The sequence below is a fragment of the Odocoileus virginianus genome, chromosome 28, assembly GCF_023699985.2.
Source record: "Odocoileus virginianus isolate 20LAN1187 ecotype Illinois chromosome 28, Ovbor_1.2, whole genome shotgun sequence".
NCBI classification, from domain to species: Eukaryota; Metazoa; Chordata; class Mammalia; order Artiodactyla; family Cervidae; genus Odocoileus; species Odocoileus virginianus.
The window spans coordinates 39,153,282-39,165,295 of NC_069701.1; the positions used below are offsets into that span (position 1 = coordinate 39,153,282).

At 55.8% G+C, this 12,014-nt stretch overlaps 2 protein-coding genes across 2 annotated transcripts; one reads left to right on the plus strand and one right to left on the minus strand.

Moving 5' to 3' along the window:
* Positions 1–1,925: 1,925 nt before the first annotated feature.
* On the minus strand, positions 1,926–3,669 carry GPR152 (G protein-coupled receptor 152). The gene has a single exon (XM_070457728.1). The coding sequence runs from the start codon at positions 3,656–3,658 to the stop codon at positions 2,114–2,116; it is 1,545 nt and encodes a 514-aa protein (XP_070313829.1). The 5' UTR covers positions 3,659–3,669; the 3' UTR covers positions 1,926–2,113.
* An 84-nt stretch (positions 3,670–3,753) lies between these two features.
* On the plus strand, positions 3,754–11,944 carry CABP4 (calcium binding protein 4). Its single transcript, XM_020887802.2, has 6 exons — positions 3,754–5,988; positions 6,383–6,413; positions 6,498–6,641; positions 8,016–8,125; positions 8,445–8,592; positions 8,702–11,944. Exons 1-6 carry the CDS (start codon positions 5,632–5,634, stop codon positions 8,728–8,730), a joined length of 819 nt encoding a protein of 272 aa, XP_020743461.2. The 5' UTR covers positions 3,754–5,631; the 3' UTR covers positions 8,731–11,944.
* The last annotated feature ends 70 nt before the right edge of the window (positions 11,945–12,014 follow it).

A 12,014-nucleotide genomic window follows, 5' to 3' on the forward strand; every position in this document is an offset into this window, starting at 1 on the left:
GTGAAAAGGCTTTAGGATCCCTATCTGGGAGAAGGAGGAGGGGCACTCTGCAAGGGGGCCATGCGCAGACCCTGCCCTCAGGAAGTGTACAAGTCCAGTGGGGCGGGGAGTGTGAAAACATTTGGAAAGTGGAGGAGGGGGCTGTGGGGGGGGGGAGCGCAATGCCTGATGGGCAGGATGCTGCCACATGGGCTCTGAGGGGTCAGCACTGTCCCAGGCCTGAGTGAGACCCAGGGATGGCCATTGGCATAGTCAAACTAATGGCTAACAATTATTAAGCACTTACTCTGTGCCAGGCAGGATCTGTGAACTTCACAGGGATTAACACTCAGAAAATGGAACCACTATTTATTATTACTCCCATTTTACAGATGAGGAAATTGAGTCTCAAAGAGGCCAAGAGCCTTGCTGAGGCTCACACCCCTGGTGAGTTGTGGAGAACCAGGATTCAAACAGCCTCTGAGGGGCACTGGAGGCCATGCCCTAATCTCATTCAAAATGGAAGGCTGACTGGAAAAGCACTTGACAAGTGCTTGATAAATATTTGCTGAATGAATGAATTAAACAAATTTGTGCCTGTCCAGAAATCTCTCTCCCACCAGCTTCAGTGGCCAGAATTCCAGGAAGTACTATGATTATGCTGCTAGTATCACCACCACCACCACCCAGCCTGCTTCCATCCCTGGGTTTGGTTAATGATCACAACAGCCAAATTTGCAAAGGGAACATCATCACCCCATTTTACAGAGGAGAAAACTGAGGCAAAGACAGGCCTGGGAACCAGAACCCAGATCGTACTGAACCACTTCAGCCTGCCTGTGTAGCAAGCACTGCTGGGAAGAGTAGCACTTAAAAGGTCATTGTCCTTTACACCCACTGGTAAGGGCACCCCTCAGCTTATAAAGGTCACAGTGCTGAGCTTAAGGGAAAGGGTGGGGGGTGGGGGTGAAAGGAGAAAGAGTTCATGGTTTTAGAACCCCAGTGACTGGGAGAAAGCTGGGTGGGGTGAGTGCCAGAAGAGAGTGACGGGTATGAAAAGGAAGTGGGGTGGGGGAGTCTGAAAATAGACCTTTAGCACTTCCTAGTTTTTCTTGCAGGGTCTGCAGCTGGAGACGGAAGAGGCCGGCTCTGCTTGGAGACACTGTGTGACCTCCAAGGGCCCTGTGCTGTCCCTGGAGCCACTGGTTCCCGGAGTTTTCTGCTGGGACATCTTCCCGTCTCTGCATCTGGGCTGAGAGTGTGGAAGGGGCTCAGGCAGAGGCAGGACCAGGGCACTCCTTCCATCATCCCCAGCCCCTGCATCCCTGGATGTCCACGAAGCATCTGTTCACTGAGCCCCTTCTGTGTGCCAGTTCCTGCCAGCACCTCACACACCTTCTCATTTAATCCTCACGACACCAGATGCAACAGGAGCTCGGAGGGTGAAGCGGCTTGTCCAGAGTCACCGGGAGCTGGATTGGAATCCAGGCTTGCTCACTCTTGCCTCTGTGCTCACCACCTTGCTGAAGGAAGTCTGGCCCCAGCCTCACTGCCTGTTGGGGTGGGGGATTGGAGGAGAAGGCTGCCAAGTCTGCTTGTGGGCCGCTAAGGCCCCGGGCTCCTGATGGCTCCTGCATGCCTCCCTTCTCTGTAGGGACTTCCTCCTGGGCTCCTTGTATCCAGGTGAGAGGTCGGCACAGGGAGGACAGCAGGGAGGGAAGGATGGAAGGAAGGTCGGATCAAGCCTGAGGAAGTCACTCTGCGCATCTTTCTCCTGCAGGACCGAGGCTAAGGAGGGGGCTGTCTGTGGGGCCTGGAGGGCACTGGAGAGCTGAACCCACAGCACACCATCACCTGTGGTAGCCTGCGTGGGGAGGCGGTGCTGGGCCACCGTGTAGGGGCCAAGCCTGCAAGAGCTTGCTGGGACCAGGGACATGACGTTCAACAAACCGTACGGGATTTTGGCTGCTTCATGTTCACGTCCCCCAAGTCCCGTCTGCCAGGCCCAAGGGACTCGGTAGGGGTTTTCCACGCGAACTTCCCCCACGGTACCCGTCCTCCTCTCTGATGGGCTGGTTCCTCCGTCTCCCCTGGCTCTTCTGCTGTCCTGGCGGGCCTGGACTTTCCCGAGCCCTCACGTGGGGCCTGAGCCCGGGGCCTCTTCTCGGGGAGCGCTGCTGGGGCCTTCTCCCTCAGAGGCAGCAGGCGCGGCCGGGTTCACGGGGGCCTCTAGGGTGGAATCCATGGCTGGTGTGGAGGAGGCTTCCTCACAGGCACTGGGGTCTGAGCTGGTAGTGGGCCCGGGGGGCTGGGCCTTGGGGCTTGCCTGTGACTGGGCCCCAGAATCCAGCTGGGGCTGGCGCTCGTCGTCCTCCTGTGGCTGGGTCGCGGGGTTCACCCGGGTCTGGGCCTCAGGGTTCACCTGTGGCTGGGCCACGGGGTCCACCCGGGTCTGGGCCTCGGGGTTCACCTGTGGCTGGGCCACGGGGTCCACCCGGGTCTGGGCCTCGGGGTTCACCTGTGGCTGGGCCACGGGGTCCACCTGGGTCTGGGCCTCGGGGTTCACTTGTGGCTGGGCCTCAGCCACTGGCCCTGGTACCGTCTGATCCCCAGAGTCCACTGGGGTCTGTGGCTCAGCTGGCATGAAGCTGCCCGGCCACTCCTCACAGAGAGCGGCTGCAAAGGAGGCGAGCATGGCGCGCAGCAGGGCCCGGAGGTCGGCGCTGGCCAGGAGGCAGAGGAAGGGACTGAGGCAGCTGTTCAGTAGGATCAGGTAGTCAGAGTAGACCAAGGCCTCCCAGAGCAGGTAGCCGGGGTAGAAGTCCCACAGGAAGGCCAGGTACAACAGCTGCGCCAGCTGGTAGGGCAGCCGCAGGACCACGTAGGCTGACAAAATGGTCTTGGCCACACGGGCGAAGCCGTGGCAGGCCGGGGCCCCAGGCTGCTGGCGGCGGCAGGGCCGGCAGGCGACCGCCTGGGTGAGCGCGTGGCAGACGAGCAGCACCAGGAAAGGAAGGAAGCCCCCCAGGATCTCCAGCATTCGCAGCGGCAGCTCCTCGCTGTCCCAGAAGTCCAGGCAGATGACCAGGTCGTACCACCAGACGGCGGCCTCGGGGAAGACCAGCCAGGGCACGCTGAAGAGGGTGGCCAGCACCCAGACCCCAGCACAGACCCAGAGGGGCAGGCGGGCTGGGCGGCACCCAGGGTACCGGCGAGGGCACAGCGCCAGCAGGCAGCGGTCCAGGCTGAGGGTGGCCAGCAGGAAGAGGCCGGAAGAGTAGGACACCCCCCAGAGGAAGTAGTAGAAGCGGCAGGCGGCCGTCCCCAGTGGCCAGTGCCCGCCATGCTGGATCTCCATGATCTGGAAGGCCGCTGCCGCCAGGAACAGGAAGTCAGAGAGAGCCAGGCTGAGCAGGAGCAGGGCGAGCCGCGTGCCTGCGCCCTGCCGGGCCTGCGAGCCGGCCAGCCACGCCATGAGACCGTTGGCTGGCAGCCCCAGGAGCAGCAGGGCCACGAGGAAGGCCGTGTCCCAGCCACCCTGGGGGTAGTCCTCGTCGTCGAGCTCTGTGCGGGGCCAGCGGCCAGGGGCACCCAGGTTGGCTTCCATAGCAGGGTCTATCTGGGGTCCCCAGTGTCTTACTGGACATGGAGTGGGCACCTGGTGAATCAATGAAGGCATGAATGACTGAAAACGAGAGAGAGGATGCTGAGCATCTCCGTGAAAGTCGCTGTCCCTCTCTGGGCCATCATCATCACCTTTGGAGTGGTTAGCCTTTGCTAGGGCCTTTAAACAGATTAGTTTACCTAGCCTTCCTGCAATCCATCCTACAGGTAAGCAGAGGAAGGTGACCTATGCAAGGTCAGAGATAGGAATGTGGGCACCAGGACTCTAATTATTCTGTTACCTGGGATCCCGCTGCATCCACACAGACCAAACCAGAGGCTTTCAAATTCATTTCAATATGATCTTATAGCAGAACTCCTATGTGAACTAAAAGAGCGTGCTCAGATTAAAGGAGGGCAAGCACCCTTAGGACTCCAGGGAACAGTTTAGAAACCGCTTGGGAAATCCCTGGTGGTCCACTGGTTAGGACCTGGCCTTTTCCTGCCGTGGGCCTGGGTTCAGTCCCTGGTGGGGGGACTGAGATCCCTCAAACTGCATAGTGCGGCCAAAACAAAACCAGCCCAAATGGTCAAAGCATCACAGGCTCCCTTTTTGTCTGCATCCTGGGTTCAAGGGTTGGAGATTCAGACTTCCTTGGTGGTCCAGTGGTTAAAGATCCATGCTTTCATTGCAGGGGACAGGTGTTCAATACCTGGTAGGGGAACTAAGATTCTGCAAGCCATGTGGTGCAGCCAAAACAAACAAACAAAAAGATTCCAAAGGGAAAGGCTTAGGGTCGCCTGGGCCCAAGAGTGGACAGGGAGTCTGGGGCAGAGGGGGGGCTCCCTTGTCCCCTGGGGTTACTCACTAGAAAAGGGGGTAAGGGGCTCAGCAGCATGATGAGGATGAGGGTGGCTGAGTCCCAAGAGGCCTGCTGCCCTCACCCTACCTCCTTAGTGGGGAGAGGGAGACTCCCTCTGAGGTGGAAAAACCAGATGTCCCGGAAAGCCTGGGTCCCGCCTGTGGCCCATAGCTCAAGCCATTTGACCTTTAGCCTGTGGTCTCCCCACCCCCAGGGCCCTTACTCAGGCAGACCCCACTCTGCAAGCTCCTTCCTGGATCAGAGCCCAGGGCACCCCCTGAGGCCCCAACTGGCGAGGCCTGGCTTACCTGTGAGGTGCAGGCCGCTGGCTGGAAGGAGCAGGGGGTGTCTGCCCCACGCCGGGGCCTGCTGCCTGGTGCCCTGCGGCACTAAGGCTGCTGGCATGAAACCCAAGCTGAGAGGACATCAATCTTTCATGGGGCTGCTCGCCGGGGAAACCCTAACCCTAGCCCAGTGGGGCCAAGTGACCAGCCAGGCCCCCCATCCTTGACAGGGCCGGATGGCCGAAACCCCCCTGCCTGGGCCCCTCCAGCTCAGAGCAGGCCCTGCGTCCCCCAGGGTGTACCTTCTCTGATGTCACCCCCGTGACTCTCAATCATCCGTGATCCCAAGCCCCTATGATCTGGCCTCTCTTCCTTCCTTTCACACACCCCCTGCTCCAGTCGGGAGGTCACCCACAGAGGGGTCACTTGTCCTCTCTCCCACCTCCCACCTTTGTACACACTCTTCCTCCTGCCTGAGCTGCTTCCCCATGTCCTGTGGTAGCTGAGTCCTGCTCATGTCAGACAACTGGGCTCTCTGATGCTTCAGCAATACTGCTCCCATTTTATAGGTGAGGCAACTGAGACAGAGAGGTGAGTCTGCTGGGTCTCCCAGCTCATGAGTGGCAGAGCTAGAGTCCGAAGCTCACTGCGGCCACTCTGTCCTGGCACCCCATGTTGCTGAGGATGTTTCCCTTGACTGATCGGCTTTGCCGATCTGGCCACCTGCAGGCAGGGGGCGGGATTAGGGCCTGGACTGCCTGACTCACTTACCCTAATCCCCCTCAGGGCCGGATCCCTGGTCATCAGCCCTCGGGGTGGCAGACTATAAGCTGCTTTATGGGTCCTGAGAAGCAGGGGTGCTCCCTGGTGCCACTTCTCTGAGCCCTGTCACCCCTCTCCACATGGCTGAAGAGCAGGTGAGGGGGCGGCATGGCCCTGGCCCAGCCCCCGGACCACAGAAGCCCCCCGAGGGGGTCCTGGCTTCCAGTAGTGGTGCTGAGGGGCCCCCCTTGACGAGGAAGAGAAGCAGCAAGAGGGAGAAGGGGCTCCGAGGGTCCCGTAAGGTCACCGGCAGCTCTGGGGAGCAGACCCCCAAGCAGGGCCCTGAGGCCCAGGGGAGCAGCAAGAACCCCTCCAGGACCGGAGAAGGGCAGGAGGGGCCGGCCCCTCGTCGCCAGTCCCACCGGCACCGTCCTGGCCCCCAGCACGATGCTGCTCAGAGGACGTACGGGCCCCTGCTCAACCGCATCTTCGGGAAGGTCAGGGGGGCCCGGACCAAGGTTGGGGGGCCTGGGGGTGGGGTTGGGACTCATGGGCTCAGGTTCAGCCCACCCTTCCCCTAACACTCAGGCCTCCTCCAATTTCTGCTTCAGACTCAGGAGCCGGGTTGTGGGGGCAGGGTTTCTGCAGTGGGGGGCGGGGGGGCCGGCGGCATGGGCAGTGGGTAGAGCTAGACCGCTAACCCAGGGGGTCTGTGGCAGCTCGGGGCCCCCAGGAGCAGGAACGGGGTCAACTCTTCTCCTGGGACTTCGCTGCCTTCTCCGGCCCTTGTGGGACGGGCCCTGCCCAGGCCACCGTGGCCCGGGGCTGGAGGAGGAAGGCTGGCCAGAGCCCTGACTGGCCCCGGGGACAAGCTGGACTATGCCCCTGCAGGACCGAGAGCTGGGCCCTGAGGAGCTGGATGGTGAGTGCCCCCCGCTGGGAGCGGCGGGTGGGCGGGGTCTCAGAGTCTGGCTGGCTGCCTGCGCCTGACCTCCCTCCCCTGCAGAGCTTCAGGCCGCCTTCGAGGAGTTTGACACGGACCACGACGGTTATATCGGCTACCGGGACCTGGGCGAGTGCATGCGGACGCTGGGCTACATGCCCACCGAGATGGAGCTCATCGAGGTCTCTCAACACGTCAAGATGCGGAGTCAGTGCTTGACCCCGCCTCCCCGGGGCGCGGCGGGGCGGGTGGGCGGAGCCACTTGGCTTTGCCACCGGGGTCCTTTCCCAGTCTCAAGGTTACCGGACGGAGGGGTGTTGGGCGGTGGCTCTGGCAGTCAGACAGGGGGGTGGTGGAGTGAGGGGGGTGGAATGGCAGTTTCCAGGACAGTTTGACGACGTTGGCCCCAGGACACGGAGGGTAGGGGGACGAGGAAGGCACCGGGTGATCCACGAGAGGTCCTCGGGACTGGAGTTGGGGACCCCCATCTCTGACTGAGATAAAACGGTCTGCGCTGGTACCAGCCACCTGGGCTGTCTCTGCCTCTCTCTGATCATCCTGAAAAGAGTCTTTTAAGGTTTGGTGAGGCCGAGCGGCAGAGAACCTTGGCCACTCCTTGCGATTAAATGTCCGACGGGCAGCCCTTGTGTGAGTATCAGTTCAGTTCAGTCGCTCAATCGCGTCCGACTCTTTGCGACCCCGTGGACTGCTGCACGCCAGGCTTCCCTGTCCATCAACTCCCGGAGCTTATTCAAACTCATGTCCATCGCGTCGGTGATGCCATCCAACCATCTCATCCTCTGTTGTCCCCTTCTCCTCCTGCCTTCAATCTTTCCCAGCATCAGGGTCTTTTCCAATGAGTCAGCTCTTCACATCAGGTGGCCAAAGTATTGGAGTTTCAGCTTCATCATCAGTCCTTCCAATGAATATTCAGGACTGATTTCCTTTAGGATGGACTGGTTGGGTCTCCTTGCAGTCCAAGGGACTCTCAAGAGTCTTCTCCAGCACCACAGCTGATTTATCAAATATCAGGTTCCTTTCATCCCAGGACACCAGCAATTTTTTCCCTTACAGTTCCCAAAATGGAACGTGATTTACAATTGATGTGAATATTCAGTGTCATGCCTCTTTCTTTCTCCCGAAGCTATTCATGGACCATTGGTGCTTTTTATAATTGACGGCCTCTTAGAATCCAGAAACTACCTGTGTATGCTTCTAAGGTGTCTTTACTGCTACCTCTGGGGTTCTGGCACTTTACAACCATGAACTCCAACTGCAATAGCACCCTGTCCTCCAGTGAGCAGGCAGGTCCAGCGAGTCATTTGAGGTCACAGCATCAGTGAGAGAGCCAGGCTTTGAGGCTGGGGCTCTCCGGTTCCCCAGCCTGGTCTCAGTCCCCCACACCTGGTGCTTCACTGAGAGCCCTTGAGCATCTTGCCCCCAGCAGAGCCCCGGGCTGCAGCCTCCGACCCCTGGGGACATGGAAGCTGGTATCCTTTCTGGACGCAGAGCGGGTGAGGGGCTGGGGTCCCTCCTTGGGCCCCAGTCTTCACCACTGTGACCCTCTGCCTGGGTCTGCAGTGGGTGGCCGTGTGGACTTCGAGGAATTCGTGGAGATGATGGGCCCGAAGCTGAGGGAGGAGACAGCGCACATGCTGGGGCTGCGGGAGCTGCGGATTGCCTTCCGCGAGGTGCGGGGGAGCCCGGGGGGCCGGTGGGTGGGTGGATGCTGGGTGGCATCCTTACTGGCCTCACAGGAGACTGGGAACCTCAGCCTCTGGAGGCCCCGAGCCCTGCTGCTGGTGGCACTAGGACTGTGAAGGGGGTTGGAAAGAGTTTGGCTCACTCCCGGCTGGGGGTCTCCCCAGGAGGACTTCCCCGAAGGCAGGGGGTTCACGGCCTCAGTCTGGGAGGAGGAGGAGAGTTTGGATGGAGGAAGTGGGGGTGTCCAGCAAGGTGGTGGTGGGTGCAGGAAGAGGGTAGGAGGGCTGAGTCCTGCCGGAATCGCAGTTTGACAGGGACAGGGATGGGCGGATCACGGTGGCAGAGCTGCGGGAGGCAGCACCAGCTCTGCTGGGGGAGCCACTGGTGGGTCCTGAGCTGGACGAGATGCTCCAAGACGTGGACCTCAATGGGGACGGCACCGTGGACTTTGACGGTGAGCGTCCCCCCAGACCAAGCCCCGTCCTTCTGGGTCCCTGGCTGAGCCCAGTGCCTCCTGGGATCGCTAACCTGGACCAGCTCAAGCCCCACCCCTTCTCCTGCAGAGTTCGTGATGATGCTGTCCCGCCACTGAGGTTCCTCTGGCCCCAGACACAGCAGCAAGGTTCAGGATGCACATCCTCCCTTGGAGGCCCCAGGATGAAAGAGACCCAGCAGCCCCCGGGCTTCTGCTCTGACAACCTCTGGCTGGAGACCTGGCTTGTGATGTCACACAAAAAAACCCCCCTCATTCTCGCCTGCCTTCCACCCGAACGGCCTGGAGGAAACCTGCCCTCGACCACCCGTCATTCCCTAGTGTGACAAGGTTTGACTCTCTCCAGCCCCTTGGGAAGTAGGGAGCTCCCTGGAATTGGCAGCATTCAGAGATGGGGCAGTGCAGGGGGTGGTTCTGGTAAAATGGGAGCTGAGAAAGGTGGCTGGACTCCTCTCACTCCTTATATGTGGAAAAAAATTTTTTAAAAACTGAACTTGAAAGACAGGGATGGTCCCAGGTACCAGAGACAAAGAGAAAATCCAAAGCTGGGTGGTGGGAAGAATCAGAGGCTGTGGAGGCTTCAGGGGTGGAGAGGTTCGGGAGTCTGGGCTCGGACACCCAGGAGGGACAAAAGACCTGTAAGAGGCTGGGGAGCAGGACATGACCTTCATATATTCCAGGGTCTCAACAGGTTACCCTGTTCTTGAAAAGGGGGCCAAAATATACCGCTACCCACAAACCTGAGAAAGTGACAAGGTGCAGATGTTCAACCTTGAGTGGAAAAAGCTACCCCAGTGAACCTGAAACTCAGGTCTGCATGTCAAGCAGGAGTGTGGTCTATCTCTGTGGTGTGAAAAGCAGAAGAAATAGGAAAAAAACAAAAAACTGCTGAGAAAGACACTCTTTCACCCCAGGGCACATAAGAGTTAAAAAAAAAACCCGAATACCCCTGTCACTTCTGAAGATGAACTCATGACAAAGGATGACAAATCACATAAGGAAACAAATCACCATGAGGGAGATGCAGAAGATGCAGTAAACAGGAGAGTCAGCACTCCAAAGTGGAAATCATAAAACACTCTAAAAGAGACCATGAAGTAAATGCAAAAACAAACAAACAAAAAACAGACAGACTAAACAAGAGAGAGGGTATCTGTAACAGCATGGTATGAAAACTGAATAGAAAGATTAAAAAAAAATAACCCAATAGAACTTCTAAAAATAGAGGATATGGCCATTGGAATGAAAAAAAATCAAGGGATAAATTAAACGGATTGGACACAATTTAAGAAAAGATTAATGAACTGGAAGCTGTATCTGAGAAATCCCCCACAGGTAGCATTGAGGGATGAATGACAGAAAATATTAAAGAGTAGTTAAAAGCTAGGTGAAAGAGTAGAGTGAAAAAGCTGGCTTAAGACTCAACATTCAAAAAACAAAGATTGTGGCATCCAGTCCCATCATTTCATGGCAAATAGATGAGGCAAAAATGGAAACAGTGGCGGGTTTTATTTTCTTGGGCTCCAAAATCACTGTGGATGGTGACTGCAGTCATGAAATTAGAAGACACTTGGTAATTGGAAGAAAAGCTATGACAAACCCAGACATTGTATTAAAAAGCAGAGACCTCACTTTACCGACAAAAGTCTGTATAGTCAAGGCTATGGTCTTTCCAGTTGTCATGTATGGATGTGAGAGTTAGACCATAAAGAAGACTGAGCGCTAAAGAATTGATGCTTTTTAACTGTGGTGCTGGAGAAGACTCTTGAGAGTCCGTTGGACTGCAAGGAGATCAAACTAGTCGATCCTAAAGGCAATGGCACCCCACTCCAGTACTCTTGCCTGGAAAATCCCATGGACGGAGGAGCCTGGTAGGCTGCAGTTCATCGGGTTGCTATGAGTCGGACACGACTGAGCGACTTCACTTTCACTTTCACACATTGGAGAAGGAAACGGCAACCCACTCCAGTGTTCTTGCCTTGAGAATCCCAGGGACGGGGGAGCCTGGTGGGCTGCCATCTGTGGGGTCGCACAGAGTCGGACACGACTGAAGTGACTTAGCAGCAGCAGCAAAGGAAATCAATCCTGAATATTCACTGGAAGGACTGATGCTGAAGCTCCAATACTTTGGCCACCTGATTCGAAGAACTGACTCACTGGAAAAGACCCTGATGCTGGGAAAAATTGAGGGCAGGAAGAAAAGGGGGTAACAGAAGATGAGATGTTTGGATGGTGTCACTGACTCAGTGGACATGAGTTTGAGCAAACCCCAGGAGACAGTGAAGGACAGGGAAGCCTGGTGTGGAGGACAGGAAGTGCAGTCCATGGGGTGAAGGACAGGAAGCTGCAGTCCATGGGGTTGCAAAGAGTCAGACACGGCTTAGCTATCAAACAACAACCACCACAGTCATTAGGAGTCTCAGAAGAAGAAAATGTAGAAAATGGGCATGAGGCAATATTCAAAGAGATGATGGTTAGAAATTTTCCATAAAGACTTCCACAAAGGGCCCGGACTGAAGGAGCATATTGGAGCCGGAGAAGGATAAATAAAAGGAAATGTATATCTAGATGCATCCCAGTGAAACTGCGGAATACAAAAGGAAAATCTTGTAAACAACTCGGGAGAGAAGTCAGATTACTTACCAAGGATTAGCAACTAGACTCTCCAAAGACTTTTTTTTTCATTGACAGCAGTAGATGCAAGAGGAAAATGGAGTAAATTGTTCAGTGTGCAGAAGAAAAAGTGCCTGCTGAGAAGCCAACACCGAGCTCATCTTAGCCAAGAATGAAGATGAAATATAACAACACAAGGCAGAAAGGGTTTATCACCCACAAACTCTTGTTGAAGGGATGGCTTCAGTAATAAGACAATTCAAGGTAGCATGTGTACTAAATAACAGTCAGAAAAGAAACCAGTAAAGGTACTGGTAGCTCTAAAGAAGCATTACCTATAAAAATAATAATTTGGGGGATGTTAAAACAAGGAGGGACTAAAAATTAGACAAAAATAAAATGGCAGATGGGAAAGAATATTTTAGATACGCTGAAAACTTTTTCTTGTTTTTCCTAGAGTAGGAAGGTTCATTGAGATTTTGTTAATCATGTAAGGGTAACAGAAATAGAGATACAATGTTCCATTCTCAACAGTTTAAGCAATAGAGGACGAAAATAGAGAAAGTGAAGACTTCTTGACTAAGCTAGTAGAAGTCTGGGAAAGAGGAATAAAAGCAAAGAAAAATCTACAGAAAACATTAAAACAGAAGGTAGAAATAATTCTTTAAAAAATTACAATAAGTATAAGCAAGATTTTTTTTTTTTTGGTTAAAAGTTGGAGTTTCAGTCCCAGAAGAAAATATCAGTGTTAGACTGGGGTCCCTGTAAGT

Bases quoted from the DNA above. Each gene is read 5' to 3' on its own strand.
- GPR152 (XM_070457728.1), bottom strand. From the start codon at position 3,658: ATGCCTTCATTGATTCACCAGGTGCCCACTCCATGTCCAGTAAGACAC.
- CABP4 (XM_020887802.2), top strand. From the start codon at position 5,632: ATGGCTGAAGAGCAGGTGAGGGGGCGGCATGGCCCTGGCCCAGCCCCC. The intron at 6,414-6,497 runs GTGAGTGCCCCC...CCTCCCCTGCAG, and splicing joins GGGCCCTGAGGAGCTGGATG to AGCTTCAGGCCGCCTTCGAG. The intron at 8,593-8,701 runs GTGAGCGTCCCC...CTTCTCCTGCAG, and splicing joins CGGCACCGTGGACTTTGACG to AGTTCGTGATGATGCTGTCC.